The 22,151-nt window shown below is 45.3% G+C and overlaps 1 protein-coding gene across 6 annotated transcripts; it reads left to right on the forward strand.

Annotated features, from left to right (window-relative positions):
* The first annotated feature begins 262 nt into the window (after positions 1 to 262).
* On the forward strand, positions 263 to 20,943 carry tbc1d16 (TBC1 domain family, member 16). Of its 6 annotated transcripts, XR_004609816.1 has the most exons (15): positions 263 to 489; positions 811 to 4,695; positions 4,866 to 5,078; positions 5,714 to 5,876; positions 6,274 to 6,570; positions 11,750 to 11,944; positions 12,148 to 12,295; positions 12,443 to 12,607; positions 13,083 to 13,231; positions 15,171 to 15,305; positions 16,097 to 16,283; positions 16,765 to 16,944; positions 17,665 to 17,811; positions 18,029 to 18,231; positions 18,366 to 18,479. XR_004609816.1 is itself a non-coding variant. In XM_034538685.1 (14 exons), the coding sequence occupies exons 3-14, from the start codon at positions 4,898 to 4,900 to the stop codon at positions 18,651 to 18,653; spliced, it is 2,235 nt and encodes a 744-aa protein (XP_034394576.1). In that variant the 5' UTR covers positions 263 to 489; positions 811 to 4,695; positions 4,866 to 4,897; the 3' UTR covers positions 18,654 to 20,222. The 6 variants fall into 6 exon arrangements, 5 of the variants coding, with proteins under 5 accessions (XP_034394576.1, XP_034394577.1, XP_034394579.1 ...); XM_034538685.1 differs by lacking the exon at positions 18,029 to 18,231 and having other exon boundaries at positions 18,366 to 20,222; XM_034538684.1 differs by lacking the exon at positions 18,029 to 18,231 and having other exon boundaries at positions 264 to 489; positions 811 to 1,248; positions 18,366 to 20,943.
* Positions 20,944 to 22,151: the final 1,208 nt, after the last annotated feature.

A 22,151-nucleotide genomic window follows, 5' to 3' on the forward strand; every position in this document is an offset into this window, starting at 1 on the left:
CTGTATCTGGAACGTTCTCCTGTATCTGGAACGTTCTCCTGTATCTGGAACGTTCTCCTGTATCTGGAACGTTCTCCTGTATCTGGAATGTTTTCCTGTATCAGGAACGTTCTCCTGTATCTGGAACGTTCTCCTGTATCTGGAACGTTCTCCTGTATCAGGAATCTTCTCCTGTATCAGGATTGTTCTCCTGTATCTGGAACGTTCTCCTGTATCTGGAACGATCTGGAACGTTCTCCTGTATCTGGAACGTTCTCCTGTATCTGTCCTTGTGAAGCGGAGCTGAAGCAGTCTGTTGGAGAACGTGCTCCTCTGTCCCTGCAGCAGGTGGAGAGGGCGGTCCGGGTTCTCCAATATGGACAATAGTTTCTTCAGTCCTCTTCTCCACCACCTGTCCAGGTAGTCCTGTTTGCAGCCAGTGATGGAGCCGGCCTTCTTCACCAGTTCAGTGAGTCGGTGTCATTACTTTTTCTCAACACAATACAAAACGTAAGTGCAGCAGCATTCGCTTGTACCACCATATTGTACATGATTTATGGAATATACAAACAATGTATTGTACATGATGATCTATTTTTAGTTCAAAACAACAACATGCACATTGTGCATTGTTAATTTAAACGGCTCCATCTCTGGTCCTGATGAGGAGCCCCCCCCCCCCCCCCCCCCCCCCGTGACCTTTACTACGTCAGAGAGAGTCGGCTCTCTTAAGGACGGTCGGGTCGGATGAAAAGACAATACCTTGTCTTTTATTGTAAAGTGCCGACATGCCACGTGACCTGTCAACGTAACGGTTTGTCTATTATAAAGCCTTCAGGTTCCGGAAGCAGCGGAATTTGGGAGATTGGTGTGAAGCTGTGAAGTCAAGCCGGACACGCGTCACCAGGTGTTTACAGGAAGTGAGACACCTTTAGCTCACAGATTAAAGCGGCGCATTGCCCCGAAGCGTCAGCACCGCGTTCCTTTAACAAAAGCAGCTTTTACTTTGAAAGTTACAACCGGAAGTGTGCAATTATTTTTGGGCTGCAGAAAGAGCCAGCCGTTAAACGTGTGGCGTCACTGTCGGAAAACACCGGGATACAAACAAACCGAAGACTCCGTTAACGGCGCAGCTGAATCCGGGAGAAAAGGCGGAGAAGCGCCGCCGGTTCGTGCTGCCCGGTCCCCGGCTGCCCGGTCCCCGGCTGCCCGGCCTCCGGTGACATGGACGTCCCGCGCGGGGTGTAGACTTCTGCTTCGGGACTGAAGGTGAGCGCTCCGCCGCCTGGCCCCGTTGTTTCTCGCGACTCCTTCATTCCTCCTGCGGGAACAGGTGCACACTGCGGCCGCAAAGGAAGGACACCACGTCGGCTTAAAACTAACTTTAAAGTTGCTTGTGATCGCGGGGCGCCGTGACATGCGAGCAGCGGCGTCCCGGCCGCTGGAATCAAATATTAATGCTCAAGATGGTTCCGCTACAGATAATAAAACACACCGATGCATATGCATCGCCGGCCTGGGTGTAAATAGTGCGGTGGGGGCTAACGCCTGGACCCATCCTCCTGTGAGTGTCACAGCCGGAGAAGCCCCCGACAGCACGGCACGCCTCTGCTCCACCGGCCGGTACATACCGAGCCCCCACAGTCCGGACGGGGAGAGGCCACCGCCGTGCGGGTCTCACGCAAACGCCTTGAACCGAAATGCCTCCTGTGCACATCCCTGGACTACCTGCCACCATAAACACTTATAATTACATGCAATCTGTTGTGTGGTTTTCCATCCATGTGGTGATCTGACTCCGTGGTCATTTTCGAGGCTGTAGTTTGTGGTGTTTTTGTATTGGATGGCACTAATGTGCAAGGATTTTAATTTTTTTTAAATTTGTTACCCCCTTCTCATTTTTTTGTGCTTCATATATAAAAGAGGAGGACAATTATTGAAAACACCCTTCAGTAAAATGCCGTTTCAAAGTGCTAACCTGGCTTCTAGACACTATTGGGGTTTAAGGCCAGCGGCTGGCCATCTGGTCCAAGTCTTGTGTAAGACCGTCACACAATGCCAGCTTATCAGTGGCAGGTTTCGGTGAGGCCCAGCAGTGTGTGCACTATAGTGTCAATAGCCAAACACACTGCAAACTAATGTCCCCTCACTGTGTGCAGAGATACATAGAGATGCACTCACTGGAGGCCCCCCGACCAGCTGGGGGCCGGTTCAGAGTAGGGAGGCAGTCGATGGCTATATAATGAAACTGGCACTAAAAGGTGTTTTGAGAAAGTACGAGAGGTCCTTGAGCATGCGGCCGTAACTGGTCACCCCAAATATGATGTTTGCTGCAGCAGGATGCGAGATGAGCCGTGGACAGACACAGGGGGGCACACTCACTCACACATCATCTCAGCCAGGAGGATCATGGCTCAGATGATCGCATCACAGTTCAATTGCCTGGTTAAAGCAGGATTTGTAGGCGGATAAAGATATTCATATTTGAAAGTTTTAAAAGTTCTACTGCCTGATATTCTTTTTATTTAATCTTTACATTCACAATGCCATAAATGTGACATTTCATGGTTGAAAATAAAGTGGTCTGCTATACAATTTATGTCATTTGGTTCTGTTTCTAAACTACGTCAATCAACTATTGAATTCCTATACTGCCACGTTTTGTTGCTTATCTGTTGAGTAATATACTGATATCAATATATCTGAGATAAGCTAACATCAGTCTCTATCTATCAGGCTCTATCTAGTAAGCTGTGTAAAAAAATGATTGCATCAATCACAACTTTAAGCACAATTTAACAGTTTTCCGAGTACCAAAGTATGTAATCACCTTTCTTTCCTCATTAAAATCAATAAAGTTTAGCCGTCTCTTACTTTGCCATCATCACTTAATACCAGCTTGTGGCCGCCGTGGTTATGTTTTTAGACTTATTTCTAAAAAGTTTGCCCCCTTTCCAAATGAGTGTATTTACATTTTTAGTGTGCACACGTATCACTTTACATGAAGCTCATTAAAACCCTGTTTCCCCAAAGAGAAAAGTGCTTCACATGCTCCCACTGAGTCATCCATGAAGTCTCTCATAACTTACCCAGCCCTTTCAGAGTCCACAAGAACCTTGTTTTTCAGGCCTCTTTGTGGTCTCCTTTCAGTGGCTGCAGGCGTGTTGGAATACAGCGCAGATGAAATGGTTTTTTTCAGTATTTGCTATTCAAAAGTCAGCGTGACAACTTAACTCATGTAGCCCAGAGGTGAGAAGCAGAGACCCATGCAAAGCAGCTTCTATACCCGCAGCTGAAGTTCCACGGTGTAGGTTTCATGTTCTTATTAAAAGCTCTATTTTTGGAAGGCAATCTGTTCAAAGTTTGTACAAAAGAGTTTCGAGTGTCCTCGAGATGTGAATACTTTGATAAAACAGTGAAAGGTCAGAGAGGAGAGGCAGCGTGTGAGCACACTGAGGTGTAGAAGATGAAGAGAGGAGTGAGAGCACGAGACTGAACCTGCACTACAATCACACTGACCTGAGTGGCCCTGTAAGCACACACAGACCAAAATAACCACTGGAGAGCTGCACATTACTGCTGCTGTTACGAGGCATGTTTGAGATGCAGCCCGTCGTGTTCAGGTAGCAGGTCTTCAGGAGTGTGTGTCAGGTCTCTGCTTTGGTCCATTGGTGAAGTCGTGCTATCATGCACATATTCTACTATTGTGGCTGGCAGATAGAGGAATGGTGACTTGGCAAGTGGATATTCGGTCCTCCTGTTTTAGATTATTATCCAGCACATGAGGGTCCTACTTCTATAACATGCACTATAAATAAAAGGTTTAGTTCAGTCTTTATACATATACAACTAGAAAGGTGCCCTCAGTAAAGTAGTAGTCTGCAACTACCACTGCTGTAATGTTTGATTCAATGAATACAACCCATAATTGACTGAGCTTATAATGGGTGTGTATGGCATGATCAGATCTAGAGTGAGAGGGATCAGAACGAAGGGATTCTTGTGCCGGTCCTCACGTGTCGATGGAATCCACGATGTTTCCCACATGTGTCAAGAGAAACCTCACCGAGGGAGCAAGTCCACCTCTCTGCCCCATCCGACTCCATTCTAAACCCGAGCACTAAGAGAGCAGAGGTAAACATTCCTCAGATGGAGCTTATGTCAATGTGCAGCCGACAAGAAACCAAGGTTGTGAAGTGGGTCCAAAGATACACATCCACATGTCAAAGGAAAAGCAAATGAATCAGAGTTCTATGTGGTGATCAAACGGGAGCAGAACACAAACCAGTTAGATTTGACTTCCTCTTAGTGTTCTTTGAGCCTGAAAAGGAAGATTACTACAAGTCTTTTTCAAAGAAGGAAGCCTTCAACAACAGAAATAGAGCCGCGTCACTGAATCAGACAAGTGAAACACTGGTGGAGTCGCATGCTGATCCTGGTTCAGTGCTGCTGTTGATGACATCTGTTCCTGATATCTGCTGGAGTGAAGTTTGTTTGCACACCGGTGTGTGTGTGTGTGTGTGTGTGTGTGTGTGTGTGTGTTTACTGAAGGTGGGACCTGTTTGGTGACACACTGTATCCACAGGTCCTGTGAATGTGTTGGTGTTAGTCAAAGACGATGCTGAACAGGACCGAGGGGAAAGGGGGTTGTGGGGTTGAGCGCTGCAGAGAGGACACTGCAGTAAATACAGGGACACGTGTGGAGGTGAAGTGGAGGTGAGAGGAGGTGAGAGGAGGGGTGCAGTCCTCTCCTACAGTGCCACGTTGTGCCACACTGTCCTTTCTCTCATGCCCCCCTCACCCTGTGATGTTCCTGCTCTCACACATGTCCATCATGAACTGACCTCCTCCGCCTAAAAGTCCCTTTTCTGCTCCCAAATATCCAGACGATGGGCCCAGTGTCCCTGTGCTTCAGGAGATGTCTCTGGGTCGGCTCCTGCGACGCGCCTCCTCCAAGGCCTCCGACTTCCTGACCTTTAACCCCGGGGCGGGGGGCTCATCGCTGCGCTCGGGCTTGGATGGCGAGATCATCTTCTCCAAAAATAATGTTTGCGTGCACCCTGCGGAGCCGCTGCCTGGCCTGGCAGAGCATCACCCAGGTGAGGTTGGACCCTGTGACTGACTTTATTAATGCAGCTTTAATTTGATTTTATAGAGCAGCAACCTTTTTAATGGGACATGAAGAAAGGGGAGAAATAATGTGATGTACAGAATTACAGTATAAGTTTGTAGTGCAGTGATAATGTCACAATCCCTCAGCGTCTCACCCACCTTTTTATATACAGAATCACTCATTCATTTGAACTATATATATATATATATATATATATATATATATATACACACACACACACACAAGCCAAGGGAAGTTTAAATGTAGTGCCTTTCAACAACGAGGTTAATCAGACTGCTTAACATTGGATCTAAAAATGCATTAAGACAAAATATAAAAGAAACACAAGGCAATATAAAAAGACAAATAAAATGGGTTTAAAACCAGTAAAATAAAATGGAACATGAATATAGAATTAATAAAAGGCACGGAAGTTGATACTAGGTGTGTGTGTGTGTGTGTCTGTGTGTGTCCTCTCTTTTATCTCCTCTCAGGTTCCATATTTATTTTTGTGTTGCAGCTTCCTGCAACTTATCAAATATAAGTTTCCTCTTATATTACCCAGATTTTCTCCCAAACATGATTTATGTTTCTCTCTGTGGTTTTTGCTGCCCCCTTCAGGCTACCTGTGCGTCCACACGGAGAAGGACGAGAGCCTCGGCACCACCCTGATTCTGACCTGGGTGCCCAACTCCCGCATCCAGAAGCAGGACGAGGAGGCGCTGCGCTACATCACGCCAGAGAGCTCCCCTGTGCGCAGGAATGCTCGGCGTCGAGGCCGACGGTAGGAAAGTCACTTCTTAAAATGTGTATCCTCAAGGTGTCTTTGTGTTATTATAACATAGACTGTTCATAACCAGTGGACGTAGTCACCCATTTATTGTTTTGAAGCCCAGAGTTTGTCATTTTGGACGTCGCCATCGTGTTTTTTTGCAACCAGAAGTGACCACGACTGAACCCTGAACTACACCGCAATGTTACAATCTGACTTCCAGGAAGTTTAAATTGCTTCTGCTATGGCTTCACTTTTCAGATTCTGTTATAATGATAATACAAGTTAGATCATTGCAGAACAACGTAAGCTATTCCTTTAGCAAAAGGCATGAAGTTAAAGTTGCACACTGAGATTAGAAACATTATCAGTAGCATACATGATGCTGAGCGTCAACCTTCTCCTCCAGACCCCACTCCCGTCACCCAGCAGCCCAGGAGGAAGATGAGGATGAGGAGCGGAACATCACCAGCAGCACCTCCGCAGAGAGCCACGGCCTCGTGGTGGATCCCTCCTCGCACCAGCTGCAGCTGCCCTCGGCCGGGGAAGAGGGCGACGAGGGCTCCTGCGAGCTGTCGGACGAAGTGAGTCGGGACAGCACCATGGGGTCCGACTCGGACACCTTCTCCTCCCCGTTCTGCCTGTCCCCCGTCAGCGAGGCCCTCTGTGAAAGCAGCGGCTCCGTCTTCCTGGACAGTGAAAGCAGGTTAGTTAGTTATCCGTGTAAATGGGCTTCGTTCATCTCCAGTTTCATATCGTTTACTGTGTAATTGTTTCTAATAAAATAAACACAGTCATTGACAGGCCTTTTGTTAAAGAGGACGCATGCTGCAGATTGCTGTTCAACTTAATGGAGCTTAATTGTGTGTCTTCATTTGTAATTGTTGTGGAAGATCATTACAGACGCAGACATTCCAATTAAGGTTGGCAAGATGGCAGAAACACAACATGAAGAATTATGTGAGACAAATGGGGAAAACTGAATCTGCTATCGGGGCCGTATATGTTTTATATACTTTGGGTATCGAGTGCCGATTCGATGGCAGTGTTCCATCAATAAGTCTTCGTATAGTAAAGCGCACCTACGGGGACTTTATGGTGCATTCAGGTGTCTGAGAAAACTACGCTGTTGTTGTAAAGCACCCTCTGAGTTCTAGTCGATCTTCTTTGTGTTGGAACCATTGTTCCAAAGTCACCGGTAAAATAAATAGTTGTTACATATTTAAATAATTAAATTTGATGATATTGCTAACTGTAGTCTAAAAATGGCATATCCAAAAACCAAATCCAATTTACTGAGGACCTTAAAAGCCAATCGTGGATTTAGAGAATCGTGACACAAACAAGTACATGGATATAAAACTGAATTGTTTAAAGTAACTGTATTGTCTATTATCACTGGTACCTTGTTTCTCAATGCATTATTTAAACATATTTCTACATTCCTGTAAAATTCGATTTATTTTGTATAGCCCAAAATCATAAATTACAATTAGCAGTAAGCAGAATAATGATGGAAAATGTGTGATTACTAATAATAACAGCAGCAGCATATATTAATTATGATAATAAAAGCAGTAATGGTATAGGCAATCGTAAATAGCAATGCGACTAATAATAATAATAATAATTACCTCTAGTGGGGTAATAGGGTACTCTAAGCTCCTTCAGATATGATGGTGCTTCACCAATTAAGGATTTTAAATTAAACTTTTGCAGGAGGAATATGATCTCCTTTCCTAGATGTTAGTACACGTGCTGCAGCATTCTGGATCAACTTATTACAGCAGCTTGATAATAAGGAATTGCAGTAATCTAGTCTAGAAGTAACATATGCAGGAACTCCTTTGGCTGCGCTGCTTTGAGACGGGATGATGCATTAGGATGTCAAATTAGTAGCTTATTTTCTGAATATACAAACCTAGTTTAGTCCAAATCTAGTTCACATTCAGTAAGATTTTATCCAAAAATGCTGCCGTCTCTCACTAAGCCGTTAGTCATGAGGACAACGTTGTTTTTGATGGTCTGAAAGCAATGGAATGTAACTATTGGGTTAAAAACATGGAATCAGTCGGCAAAATAAGTTGTTATGCAAACGTCCCCCGGGTTGCTTAAAATAACAATAAATTACCCGGAGGACAAAGATGTGCAGCAGCGACGTGGACAGACCCAATCAGAGATGTGGGGACTAGGGAAGGAAAATCAACCCTGTAGAATAATTTAAGGATGCGTGTGTTTGCCGTAGAGTGATTGAGGGTCCTGTCTGTGTTATTCCGGCATTCCTACATGTGTTACTTGATAAATGTACTCGTACAAAGACATCTCTGTTGGTCTTCTATGTGCACGGTCGCATACGTTGGCAGTTGGATCTGCTCCAAGCTGCATCGCTCCGAGGACGCTTAGACGCAACAATTCATCCGTTTCCGTCTGAAAATGACAAGCTGTCATAGTTTAACTTTAATGTATTGCACAGTAATGCAGCTGGCCATTTGTTACACATTCAGTTACCCTGAGCTACCACAAGGTGGAGCCAAAAATAAAAGAATTCTGTGATGATTTACACTCTGAGGCCACAAGGTGGCTTCCTGCCATTGGGAGTGAAATCAGGACTTCTAGCAGGAGGCAAGACATGTTTCCACAGTTCAAGATGGACTCGGCCTCTAAAGCTGCTGTCAATCTGAATGTCTAACAGTAAAGAGACTGCCCTCTAATCGTGTGTTAGTGTCTCCTCAGCTCTCTGGCACTCCGTCCTCTTCTCTGTTTGTTTGTTCTTCTCCTCCAGAGCTTCCTCTCTCTCTCCTCTCTGTCTATTCCTTCCACTCTTTATTTTGCATCCTGTCCTCTTGCTCATTCTCTCTGTTTTTCTCAATATTGTTTCTTTCTGTGTTGCCCACCTCTCAAATATCTCCCCCCTCTCTTGCTCCCCTCCCCAATGTGAAGCCCTTTGATTCCCAGTGCTCCGGGGTTGTTGTGCTGGGCTGAATGTCAGCTCTCCGGATTAGAGGACTGAAGAGAGCGGAGCAGCAGCCAAAACCCTGGAACCCACTCAATCTCTCTCTCTCTCTCTCTTGCTTTAATTGACACTGTTAAGGGGCCAGGAACTGGAAACATGTCACTTGGAATCATTCAAAGAGAAAGAACCGCGTATGGGAGAGCGAGAGCGGATGAAAGGGGAGAGGGAGAGAGAGAGAGAGAGAGGGGGGGGAGAGAGAGAGAGAGAGAGGAAGAGAGAGGGAGTGGGGGAGAGGGGGAGAGAGGGAGAGGGGGAGAGGGAGAGGGGGAGAGGGGGAGAGAGAGAGAGGAGAGAGAGGAGAGAGAGGGAGAGGGGGAGAGAGAGGGAGAGGGGGAGAGAGAGGGGGGGAGAGAGAGAGGAAGAGAGAGGAAGAGAGAGGAAGAGGGAGAGAGAGAGAGAGGAAGAGAGAGGGAGAGAGAGAGAGAGGGAGAGAGAGAGAGGGAGAGAGAGAGAGGGAGCGAGAGAGAGGGAGGGAGAGGGAGAGAGATAGAGAGAGAGAGGGAGATATAGGGAGAGAGATAGGGAGTGAGAGAGAGGGAGAGAGAGAGAGGGAGAGGGAGAGAGGGAGAGGGAGAGAGGGAGAGAGAGAGAGAGAGAGAGGGAGAGAGAGAGAGGGAGAGGGAGGGAGGGAGAGAGAGAGAGAGAGAGGGAGAGAGAGAGAGAGAGAGAGAGAGAGAGAGAGAGAGAGAGAGAGAGGGAGAGAGAGACAGAGAGAGAGAGAGAGATAGAGAGAGAGAGGTCAGTCAAGCCGCATTACAAGTTCCTTTAAAGTTTAACAGTAGTTTATGAAACCGCTGTTGACTGTCGCCGTGCACGTGAAGCCTCGAGAGGCCGTGCACGTGAAGCCTCGAGAGGCTTCACGTGCACGGCCTCTCGAGGCTTCACGTGCACAACGTTAGCATGTGATGTCTGCGATGAGATGAGCGCTCTCCGGTGTGTTTGGCTGGTTACGTGCTGCAGTCGTGACCTCATTTTTAGGGGTACCGAACAGATGTAGCCCATTTAAAGACATTGAATAATTAATTAAAAACATGATTATGTATTAGAAATTGTTTTTTATTATTTATTGGACCTGTCCTTGGATGCTTTCATGTATTTACAACATTACAGTTCAGCCAAAAATAAAAACAATACACATTTCTCTTACCGTTGCTATTTATCCGTCTAGATTGCCTTGCTTGTAGATATCGTCTGTAGAGATGTTCCTTCGTTCCAATATAATCAAACTATGTGGCTTTGGTGAAAAGAGGGAAAATAGTTATTTTAGATTTGGGGTTTTAACGGTCACTTTAAATTATAGGAGACACGAAGGAACAGAATAAAACAAAGTGAAAACTGATCTCTGCAGTAGATCGAAATAATTTACAAATGAAATACCAAATGAGTTAAATGGAGATCCCCTGTGTAGTCGAGGAGTTGGAAGTGATTGCAGGTATCTGGAATCACTGTTGTAAAGAGTGAACAATGTTACACTGCAATCATCTCTTTCTACAGGAGGTCCAGTATGTAGAAGGTCCTACATCTGACTTGAATATGTGCTCGTCTGGGATTAATAGAAGAAGACCACATCATTCATAAATGAGACAAACGTCAGATGTTTTGCTCCTAACTTCAAACTGTGCTGACCACTTTCCAGAGAATCCCCCCCCCCCCCCCCCCCTGCCCCCCTCCCTCATCTCTCCAGGGATTGGCTGAAGGGCCTGGGAGTCCCTGCAGGCTTGAAGCACTTGGTCCTGGTTCTCAGGGTGACCTGGCAGCACCTTCCCCCAGGGTAAAGCTTTGTGTACGTGGAGAGAGGTGTCAAGGAGGGCCTCGGGCAGTTTGGAACCCCCCCCCCCCCCCGGCCTGGTGGGACATGCTGGTTGCAGCAGCCTGACTCCATCAAAACAGCTTGTTTACATAATGTACAGTTTATGGCCCGGCTGCTGCTGCATGAGCCTCCGGCACATGAACGGGATCAGGCCGTTGACACTGATGGACGTTGGTAATCACTCGGAGGATTCACGCTATAATGCCGAGAAGCATGTGCTTCCTCCACGTTTTATTTATATTGCAGCGTTTTGTACTGAAAGCGTGCAAGAAGACTGAAGGAAATGTCTGCAGTGAATGGGCTCATATGGTAACAGCCGAGCCGACTGGTGAAGGACAGTAGTCCTTAAAGTATATTTGTGATCGCTCCACTTCCTGACCAGAGCGTTGCTCTCTGTCTCCTGGTGTCCCACAGTCTGCTTAGTGGCGTGATGCATGAGAGCGAGAGCAGTAAATCACTGGATCGCAGAGGGAGCTGCAGCTTGGGTTGATCAGCCTTGTTATTGTCCCATCTGCTTACGGGGAAATGATTAGCCGGACATGATTGGTTCAGGGTGCACTGGATGAGACTCAGCCCGCCTCCCTCGTGCTACCAACAGGACACTTGTGCTCACCTGTAAATACATAATAGTTTTCTTTGTAATTATTTAACAACATTTTACTTTCAAAATTCATACATGCATTCATAGACAAAAGATAGACATGTATTAATAATAATCACATTTCTTTCATTCGTGTGTGTGTGTGTGTGTGTGTGTGTGTGTGTGTGTGCGCGCCGTGACGGGGGAAATTATTGTGTGATTTGTGTGTGTACATATTTTCTAGTGTGTCCTCAGAAGCCTCCATGCATTCCTCCCATTCTCGGCCTCTCGGTTGAACCGGATGCAAACAACAGGGCTGAACTATATGTCAGCTGACAATATTTATTATCAATGTTTCTGAATAAGAAGCACAAGAATGGCGAGATTTTTATTTCCTTGATTTCATGGGAAACATGACTCAATTTCCTTCCGCATAATCAAGCACCAAAAATTCTTGGTCCTTTTTTATTCATTTTTTCCAGAGAGCTGTGCGAGGAGTCTATGACCCACTCCGCGAGCTCCGCCTCCAGCCTCGACAGCCACGCCCCCTCCGAGAGCTGCGGCCAGTTCCACGGCGTGCGGTGGGAGGAGCAGCAGAAGGTGCTGGTTCTGGAGCAGTTGTGCGGTGTTTTCAGGGTGGACCTGGGTCACATGCGGTCGTTGAGACTCTTCTTCTGGTCAGTGCAAAGGTCACAGGGAGGTCATGAGGGGCTCACCTTGTCGCGCTACTGTGCAGTGGCTTTAATATGTGTTGAAGGTTCTTTTTGATAATAAATGGATAATGCGTTTTGAGATGAGGAGTGAAAAGTGGTTTACGCCTGCTTTAATAATCCCATTCTTTATTACTCTTTATTAAATGTGTTGATGTGTATGTCTTTAGTGATGAGGCGTGTACCAGTGGCCAGCTGGTGATTGCCAGCCGAGAGAGCCAATATAAGATTCTCCACTTCCATCACGCTGGCCTAGACAAGCTGGCTGAGGTCTTCCAACAGTGGAAGTGCTGCAGGGAGACTCAGCTTAAAGACCAGGTCGGGTTGCAATCCAAAATCCTGTTTGGCATCTATAGTTTTATTGAGAAACAAAGACATTTTTCAGCCTTTTTTCCCCCAGTTTTCTACTCAAATGTTGGTTCTGAGCTCCACGATTTTCAGCTCGACTGATTCTCTTTCCGTCAGGTATCGGATGAGAAATCCTGCATGCAGTTTTCCATCCAGAGGCCCACCCTGCCGTCGGCTGAGACTCACCCAGAGGAGAAGCTTTACCGGCGGCTTGATGTCACCACCTGGCTACGTCACCTCAACCACAACGGGCAGGTGGAGGAGGAGTACAAGCTACGCAAGGTATGGCTGGGCATGTTTTCACAATCCCGTTTTGAAAAGTCCATTTGTTTCTCTCAATCACACATAAAGAAAGTAATTTTGAAACTATATAAGTATATAATATAAGAATCAGCACCTCCAGTACTACTGAGGAGGTCTTGGGTAATGTCCCCTGTGAGTCATTTGAGTTCTGAGTTGACTCGTGAAGCTTTAGCATCCCACTGAAATGAGTCAGTGGCAGTTAGAATGTGACCAAAAACATTTCCTCTGTAAACACAGAAGAGCACGTGTTGTTCTGGATGTGCAGGTTGTATATTTTGGGGAGTTTTTCAGCGTGTCTTGTCCACCACTTGTCTACTGCAGTTCCTTCAGGCGACGGTGGAGCTCTGAGCTTCGTTATCGCGTCTGAATGCAGTTTGATGTTCTCAGAACGAACGCGATCCCCTGTTTGCTCCTTTGTGCTCACTGTGTTTGTTCACCTCCCACTTCCTGCCAGGCCATCTTCTTCGGCGGTATCGACCCGTCCATCCGCGGCGAGGTGTGGCCCTTCCTGCTGCACTACTACAGCTCTGACTCCACCTCTCAGCAGAGGGAGGCCTGGAGGCTGCAAAAGCGCTCGCTCTATCACGACATCCAGCAGAGGAGGTGGGGAACAGGTGGAAAGAAGTCGGTGTGTGTGTCGGTTTGATTTCCTGGCTGCTGATAACATCTGTGCCACAACACGACATTTATTTGACGTTACTGAAATGAAATCGTTCTTTGAGGGGAGGAGCCGGGTGTGAAGTGGGAGGTCTCTGGAGAGGAAACATGTCGGCGGTTATCAGATCTCACACACCCCTCTTCATCTCTCTCCACCCCTGAACCAGAAGGTTGAGTGTTCACATATTTCCACACGTCATGTCTGTAATTAATATGATAATTAGACAGGTTTCATCTGTATGGCCTATTAACATTTTGAGTGCGTTAGAAGCTCTTATCGAAGTCAGGTAATTAGAGACCTTGTTCTGACTCATGTGGATTCCTTTCAAGAGCATTTGACTTGAGCTTCTGGGACCACAGGTTGATCATTAGGAGCAAGGATACATGTCTGGTTCCTTGTCTCCTCACCTTGAGTCCTTTCCTCAGCTGCAGATGTAGATCAACGGTGAACAGAATGAGTGGAATATTTAGGAGGCTTCAAAACGGACACGACAGCCTTCAGATGAGATTCATTTTCTTTTTTCTTTAGCTCAATAAACATATTTGTTTTGAACACAAGCTAAATAAAACAAACTCTTAGAAAAGATTTTAAAAACATATATTTAGTGTCTACTGACATACATAAGCTAGATGTCAACATCACAAGGTACAGAGTTGGTTGGGGAACTTTTCTTCAGATAATACATGACGACTAAAATATCTATATACTATATACTGCACTCACATGCTTGTTGTGTTCATGGTTTGTTTGTGTACAACATTTTGAATGCTTTGAAGAGGAGGTGCTTATCCATTTGTGGCGCAACGCTGACCAGATTTAAATAAGCTCTATTTTTGATTCAGATTTGTTGGAATTCCCCGTCTTTGTTCGTACGGTGCAGATTCTACACCGTACGAACAAAGACAACGTACCTTCAGATATGTCGCAACACGTTTAGTTTTTTGGTTGAAAAATACCTTCAATTATTCATGAATTCTCAAAAATAATTGCCGTTAGTCGACTAATTGCGTAACTGTCTCATGTTTCAACATATTTCAAAGAGCTATCCGTCATGTGAGGGAAATGGAACTTGTTTTATGTTAGAAACATTGTGCCGTTGTCTTTTGTTTTTATTTCCTTGTTGTTGATTTATGTATTTTTGGGCTAACTGAGTCTATGAATGCTGTGGCATTGGTCCATACTGTATACATAAAGAGAGCAATCATGAAATAAAATGAATAGATATCAGTCCAGGGCAGAGGTAGTTCTAAAATAATGATGATCTATGCATATTTTTGCTTCCCCATACCAGCCGCAGATATTTAAAGTGACGAACACATGCAGTGAACTCTTAAAGTAACACGACGGATAAAAGAGTTCCGACCACAAACAACTGGAACTTTGCGTTGCGCGGCGTTGCATCAGGTGTGTGTGAGCTCACTATTCCTGGTGGAGCCACATGGAAAACAAACAGTGTTAATTAAATCCCCTCTGCTTGTTAGGACTCGGGTACATTAGTGCCACACAGAGCACATTGCTAATATAGACCCAAACATTTGGAGGGGTAGATGGTTTTATGGTTGTGGTTTTGTCCTCAGCGGAGCGCTTGTGGTGAAACACCCCTTCAGTCCACGGCCCACACGTCGCGTCTTTCATTTGCAGCTAAGCATTAGAGTTTTACACCAGAGTGACATTTGAGGTTAAGATTATTTTTATAGCACGATATATTTATTTATTTTAATCCATCCTAATTACCTTAATTTCCTTTGAGATTGTGCAGAAAAACTTTCTTTAAGATTCTTTTAAATCCATCCCGATTTTGATGGTGGAAACTCTGATTGTTTAAAACCACTGAGGTTCATTCTTCTTGCTAACATCTCATCCCGCCTGGTGTGCATTTCTCAGATTGTCCATGAGCCCAGAGCAGCACAGCGAGTTCTGGAGAAAGGTCCAGTTCACCGTGGATAAAGACGTGGTGAGAACCGACCGCAGCAACAACTTCTTCAGAGGAGAGAATAACCCAAATGTGGAGATCATGAGGTCAGACTACTTCCCCCCCCCACACACACACACACACACACACACTCCAGATCTCTGTCACCCTCACCTTCTCTCAACCCATCCTTATCCTTCCCATTCCTCAGCCCAACGCACAGGCGTACCTACTCATTTCATATTCTGAACCCTCGGGGAGCTGCAAATGAGTTTCATGCTTTATTGACTCTGACTAAGCCGCCGGAGCACTTTTGATGCATACTCGGAGCTAATGGCTTTCTAAACGAGGAGCAAGAGGATTTAAATAGCATATTAGTTTAGTGACTCATCCAGGCTGCTGTTTGCCAAGGTGATCCCAACATGTCCAGATGCGCTGCACTCATCTCGTGCTTCCCCGGTTATCTCACATCTATTGTACTGGCGTGTCACAAATAACTTCCTATGGGTCATTCGGTGTATGCAATTCTATTTTTCATAAGACACTTCTTATTCAAAAACTAAATCCTCATAGTTTTGATCTATTTTTGCTGAGGTCCTGAGGGTTTCCCCTTTGTTTTACAAACTAAGGCATGAGGACTGCCAGGGAAGTTTACTTCAAAGTAGGACCCATATACAAAAAAAGGAGAAAAAACAAGAAAGATCGTTAATTAGCTCCCTGGTTACCAGAGGGGTTGGCATGGCAACTGCTTAAGCAGGGCTCGTCATGTTTTTCTGGGCATTACCAGCGATGCTAAAACACATGTTGGATCATTCCGTGTTCGGGCTGAACAATCTGTTTGTGACACTCCGCTGCTGTATGATATCAGATGTTCTGTTTGTTGCTCTTCTTGACTCAGGCGGACTCTGCTCAACTACGCAGTGTTCAACCCAGACATGGGCTACTGCCAGGGCATGTCTGACCTGGTGGCCCCCTTGCTCACTGAGATCCAGGACGAGAGCGACACCTTTTGGTGCTTCGTCGGTCTCATGGAGAACACCATCTTCATCAGCTCCCCGCGTGACGACGACATGGAGAGGCAGCTGGTAGGATGCGTGTGTTTGTCCTTGATGTCATATTGTATCATAGAAGTGGGAATAAAGCTGGAATTATGCGTCTGCGAAGACGCACATAAAGGAGGCAGTCGACACACACACACACACACACACACACACACACTCTGTTCCTCCATCAGAAACGTACAGGCTTTGTCCGACAATCCAACATTCATCCACTTCACGCTGTGATTGCTCAGATGTGAGACAATAAGCTTATATACTATACGTTTTTTGAAATGCATGGTCATTTTTTGTGTGTCCCTTTAATGTGACGTAGCCTCAAAAAGAGGAGCAGACCATACTTGTGCCATATTACGATATTCCAATATCTCTATCTGGTCTCAATATTGATGTGTCTATATATTGTCCAGTCCTACGTGTGCGTTGGCTTGTGTGCATAATCCCGGCCTGAGAATACTAGAAAGCGTTGGTAATGTAAGTCGGTGTGTTCCCTCTGCACCGCCTCCAGATGTACCTGCGTGAGCTGCTGCGCCTCATGCTGCCTCGCTTCCACCAGCACCTGACCCGGCTGGGGGAGGACGGCCTCCAGCTGCTTTTCTGCCATCGATGGATCCTGCTCTGCTTCAAACGAGAGTTCCCCGACACCGAGGCCCTGCGCATGTGGGAGGCCTGCTGGGCGCACTACCAGGTCAGGGCCCAGTCGGAACGGCTCCTTTAAGTCTGTACGAGAAACTTTGAATAAACGAGTGCAAAGAGGCGCCGGACTGCATTGGGTTTCACCACAGCACTCCACTTATGATGATTATTCAGGGAGCCTAGAGAAATGCACAGTTAACATTGTCTGCAATAAATAGAGTGCATGTTATCCTTATAAAGCTCGTCACCACAGACTGTTGTAATCCTCCTAAGTACCTATAATATGTCATATTACATCTTGGTTTTGAAGGGCTTTAATGGTTTTTATTCATCAGTGATCCCTTTCATTAAGATTCAACATGTAATAAAGTTCACTTTGAATTGATACGTTTAAAGACTTCCTAAAGAAATCAAAGCTTTACAACGTCGATTGTACAAAGTAAGAGAACTGTTGAAGGTAATTAAGGCTTTACATCGTTCAGACCTCCAGACTCCCAGCTGAAGGTTCTGATCTTCAGCTGCAGGTGAAACCTCGTTTTGGGCCTTTCTTGTTGAAACGAGCCCTGAATTCACTTTCTTCTTTGAGCTTCAATTTCCAGATACTATACCCTCATAATTAGCATTTCCCTTGACCTGTTCTTTGTCTTTCCTGTTACTATGGTGACCTTCAGCTACATGCAGAGATCTGAGACCTTGTTGTCATCCGGTCCTAAAACGACTGCTAATCTGTCTTCAAGTACAAACCTGCTCACTGAGCTCTTCCCCCCCACAGACGGACTACTTCCACCTGTTCCTGTGTGTGTCCATCATCGTCCTCTATGGGGAGGACGTGACGGAACAGCAGCTCGCCACGGACCAAATGTTGCTCCACTTCAGCAACCTCTCCATGCACATGAATGGAGAGCTGGTGCTACGCAAGGTACGCTGCGTTCTCTGGGTTTTCTTTCCTTTTACGTCACCTGTGTACCCCCGAGCTGAATGGCGTCCATTCATCCATCGATATTTGAATAATCGTTGGTTCGTGATCACGCTCACAGCAATTCCTCGACAGACTGCCTTTTAACACATTTAATTCAAATCGGTTCTCGTCGAGTAGCCCGATGCTGCTGCTCTGACGTACTGTAACCTGCCCACAGGCCCTGGGGTGTTAAATGGGAGCTGCCACGCCGTGCAGAGGATTTATGACCTGCATCCCTGTTCCTGTGTTTGTGCCCGAGTCCTCATGTTTATGGATGATGTGTTCGTACTGCCGAGTTCATTTTAGCATGCAGCAGACGCTACTCCTTTTGTTGTTGCTGCTGATTTCGTATCCGATGCACGCCGGCTTCCTTAGCTTTAGGTACCACACTGCAATGCTGACCTTGACATTGTTTTTATCCACTATGCTATTTTGCCTTGCCTTTTTTGTCAATTCAAAGTTCCTTTCACTCATATATTGTAGTTCATCTTGCCACGTTTGCTCTGCTCTTACAGGCCCGCAGCCTTCTCTACCAGTTCCGCCTGCTACCCAGAATCCCCTGCAGCCTCCATGACCTTTGTAAACTGTGTGGCCCGGGGATGTGGGACAGCCGCTACATCCCCACTGTGGAGTGTTCTGGTGAACACCCAGACTCCCAGAGCTGCCCCTATGGAGGCACCTCCACCCCCCAGCCCTCCTCGCCCTCCCTGTCATCCCCACCAAACTCCACCCCCACGCCTCCACCAGAGGGCAAGAAAGGCTCCAAAACCCGGGATATTTTCACCTTCCGGAAGCACTCCTGAGGAGAGAAGGCTCCGGGAAGCTTTGCTGGTCTCGGCTCACGTGGGTTTTGAATCCTGAACTACTTGCCGTCCTCTGACTCCTCTCCCCAAAGTCCCTGCATCTCACCGAGGACGTCTGTCCCTTGAGGAACTCTGGCTTACCAGAGTGATATTTGCAACGCACGTCATCACATGAATCCGCCACGACGATGGTTTGCTGCTGGACGGGCCAGAGGTCCAAAAAGCTGCGTTCCTCTCGGGGCAGAATGGACAATCACCCGGCGCTGTGTCGGTGTGGAGCTGCTTCAGGTTTGAGTCTGGCTGGGCTACTTCCAGGGGCTTTGTGGGCTACTTCCAGGGGCTTTGTGGGCTACTTCCAGGGGCTTTGTGGGCAGGGGTCACATCGGGGTCTGAGGCCACCGGCCTGAAGTCGCACAGACTCTGACCCAGGGTCAGATGAAACTGGAGATTCATTCAGGACTTGAACTACAACTTTGGAAAATGTTGCCGTGTTCTCACAATGGAATATTTGTGTGACTATCAAATTACATGTGCATATCTCATGTCTGAGCAGGACATTTTAAAGATGGAATCCAAACCTTTAACAAAGAAGGGTTCATCTACAAATAGGATTATAACGAGTTTCTGGTACTTTTAACTTTTCAAACAAGTGAATGTTTGCAGTTACAAATATTTAGCAATACTATATCCTTGCATGAACGATTCTTGACATATAGAGGGCACAACTTGTTTGTTGGAAAACACTAAAGCCAAAAACAGAAGTAAGAATGTGTGTACACAACAAGCGCATCATAATAGGGCTCTGCTTATTCCTGCTTATCATTTGTTATAATGAAGGGAGGAAGCAGGCGTCCGCTTCACCTGTCGAGCAATAGGAGCTTAACCATCTACACATTAGCATCTGTGACGTATTGGATTGATATGACGTCTGCCAAAGAAAGCATAGAAAAATTGACGGCCTGGTGTTTTACTTGAAGTTTTGTCTTTTGTGTTGAACCATTTTTACACATGTTGTGAACAACAGTCAGCACGGCGGGTTTGTTTTCTCCACTTTCACCTTAAAGTGACAACGCACTATCAACACTGAATATCAGTCCAACTGAATGTATCTTTATTTAGTGTGTGTGTGTGTGTGTGTGTGTGTGTTCTCAACATCTGGTAATGAGTTGAACAGCCATAGAGGGCCTCCCTCCCTGACCAGTCTCTTTAATTATAGCAGTCATCATGGGCAGAAGGAAAGTAACGCCGGCTCTTCAGAAAGAAAAATAAACAAAGGGGAGAGTGTGATTTAAGCTCTGCACAGGGATCCATACTTGGAGACTAATATTGGATCTATAGTGATCTAGTGAGTCTTCTCCTCTGGGATGTACGAGTCCCAGAGGAGAAGACGCTCTCTACTCTGCAGCTTTTCCCTGAGAGCTTTTGAGTGACACTCCTGAGGCTGGAAACATCTTCAAATTGCTGCTAAAATGTAACATTAAGACCTTCAATCAGCTCTCTCTCTCTCGCTCTCTCTCTCTCTCACTCACTCACTCACTCTCTCTGTCTCTCTCTCTCTCTGTCACTCTCTCTCACTCACTCACTCTCTCTGTCTCTCACTCACTCTCTCTGTCACTCTCACTCACTCTCTCACTCTCTCTGTCTCTCACTCACTCTCTCTGTCACTCTCTCTCTCTGTCACTCTCTCTCACTCACTCACTCTCTCTGTCTCTCACTCACTCTCTCTGTCACTCTCACTCACTCTCTCACTCTCTCTATGTCTCTTGTGGTCTCTCGCTCTCTCACTCAGCAGTCTCTGCAAAGTGTGTGTGTGTGTGTGTGTGTGTGTGTGTGTGTGTGTGTGTGTGTGTGTGTGTGTGTGTGTGTGTGTGTGTGTGTGTGTGTGTGTGTGTGTGTGTGTGTGTGTGTGTGTGTGTGTGTGTGTGTGTGTGTGTGTGTGTGTGTGTGTGTGTGTGTGTGTGTGTGTGTGTGTGTGTGTGTGTGTGTGTGTGTGTGTGTGTGTGTGTGTGTGTGTGTGTGTGTGTGTGTGTGTGATCGATGACCACTCCTTTGACCATCACTGAATGTACAATGTTGCTGTTGATCTATATGTTGATGATTTACTGTTCACACCTCAGAGACGATTCTTATTCTTGGTATTAATAAAAACAAACTAAAAAAACTGCTCTTGAAAATTATTTACTGAACAACAAAACTTTTATAAAAATGAATGACTTGTGATTATAGTTAAACAATGCTGCATTTACAGAACCAACAACAACATTTGTCATCATTAAACACTGTCAAGTTATAGCATAAACGCTGTTTTGTTTTTTAATTTATGAAGTAAACACAAGGGATGTCGGGATTAATAAAGAAAGAATCAAAATAATACTACTAATAGTTTGGTAATCAGCACAAACTTTCTAGACATAAATATATGTTGTTCTATTTTTCACTTGTTTTTTGTAGAAACCAGTTTACTGTATGCATCCATCAAAAAAGGATAAATAAAAGATAATAACAAATAATGGAAAATATCCACCTAAAAACAGAATTCACATCAGGCTAAAGAAATCATACCCAAAAAACAGATTCTCAACCTCGAGGCTTATGTGCATATTTCTGTTCTTCGGAATATGAATCCATTTGAAAGTAAACCTTCTATTACCATTTCAGAGTACATGAAGATTAGAATACTTGCCTAGTATCTAATCAGAATGTCAAAGGCAATATTACCATAATATTATATTATTATTATAAATAGATCGATAATGATGCTACTGAATGCCTTCTTATCTCTTTATTACAACTATAACTGGATTTGATGTGAGACCAAAATACACGTATTTATGTTGTCATGTTTACTGTTTATTTGTTGACTGTTTTACTTCAAAGCACTATTTTCATAAAGTTGTTGCAAACAACAAGAATCCACCTAGAAAAATAAGTTAAAAACATGATTACTACGAACATGAAGAGCTCAGAAAACAATGACACAATGCTTGTTGTCTTCAATACAACCACCACGCCCTGGAATATGAATACGGTAAAGACATAACAGCCTCCAGCAGACTGTTTATGAGTCTCTGGTCGTCTCGGGTCGCTAGATTGCAGCGATATTGAACATAGTAATGGAGAAAATGATCCTTATTTTATTATCTTACGATCACAAACTCTTATATTTACAAAGGCTACATCTTTATGACGTCATGGTTCAAATAGACATAGTTATATCTTCAACATCTCAGACCAGGAAGTAATGATTATGGAAGTTATCTGGAGCAGCTGCAGGATGTGTCTCGTGCTGATGACATCATCGAGGCCTTTTACAGTGGAAATGCAACCCCAGTTCTCTCCTTTTAAATGAAGGCAACAACATGCTTATACTTTTGATTTCCTCCTCTTGGAAACAATTTTACTAGAAAGTGTTGAAAGAAGACAGAGTTTCCAAATTCCTGAATTTGCTGCCTTTGTTTTGCAGCAGCGGTTCCATGACCAACGGAGTGATCTCAACAC

Source organism: Cyclopterus lumpus, chromosome 8 (genome assembly GCF_009769545.1).
Source record: "Cyclopterus lumpus isolate fCycLum1 chromosome 8, fCycLum1.pri, whole genome shotgun sequence".
In the NCBI taxonomy this organism is placed as follows: domain Eukaryota; kingdom Metazoa; phylum Chordata; class Actinopteri; order Perciformes; family Cyclopteridae; genus Cyclopterus; species Cyclopterus lumpus.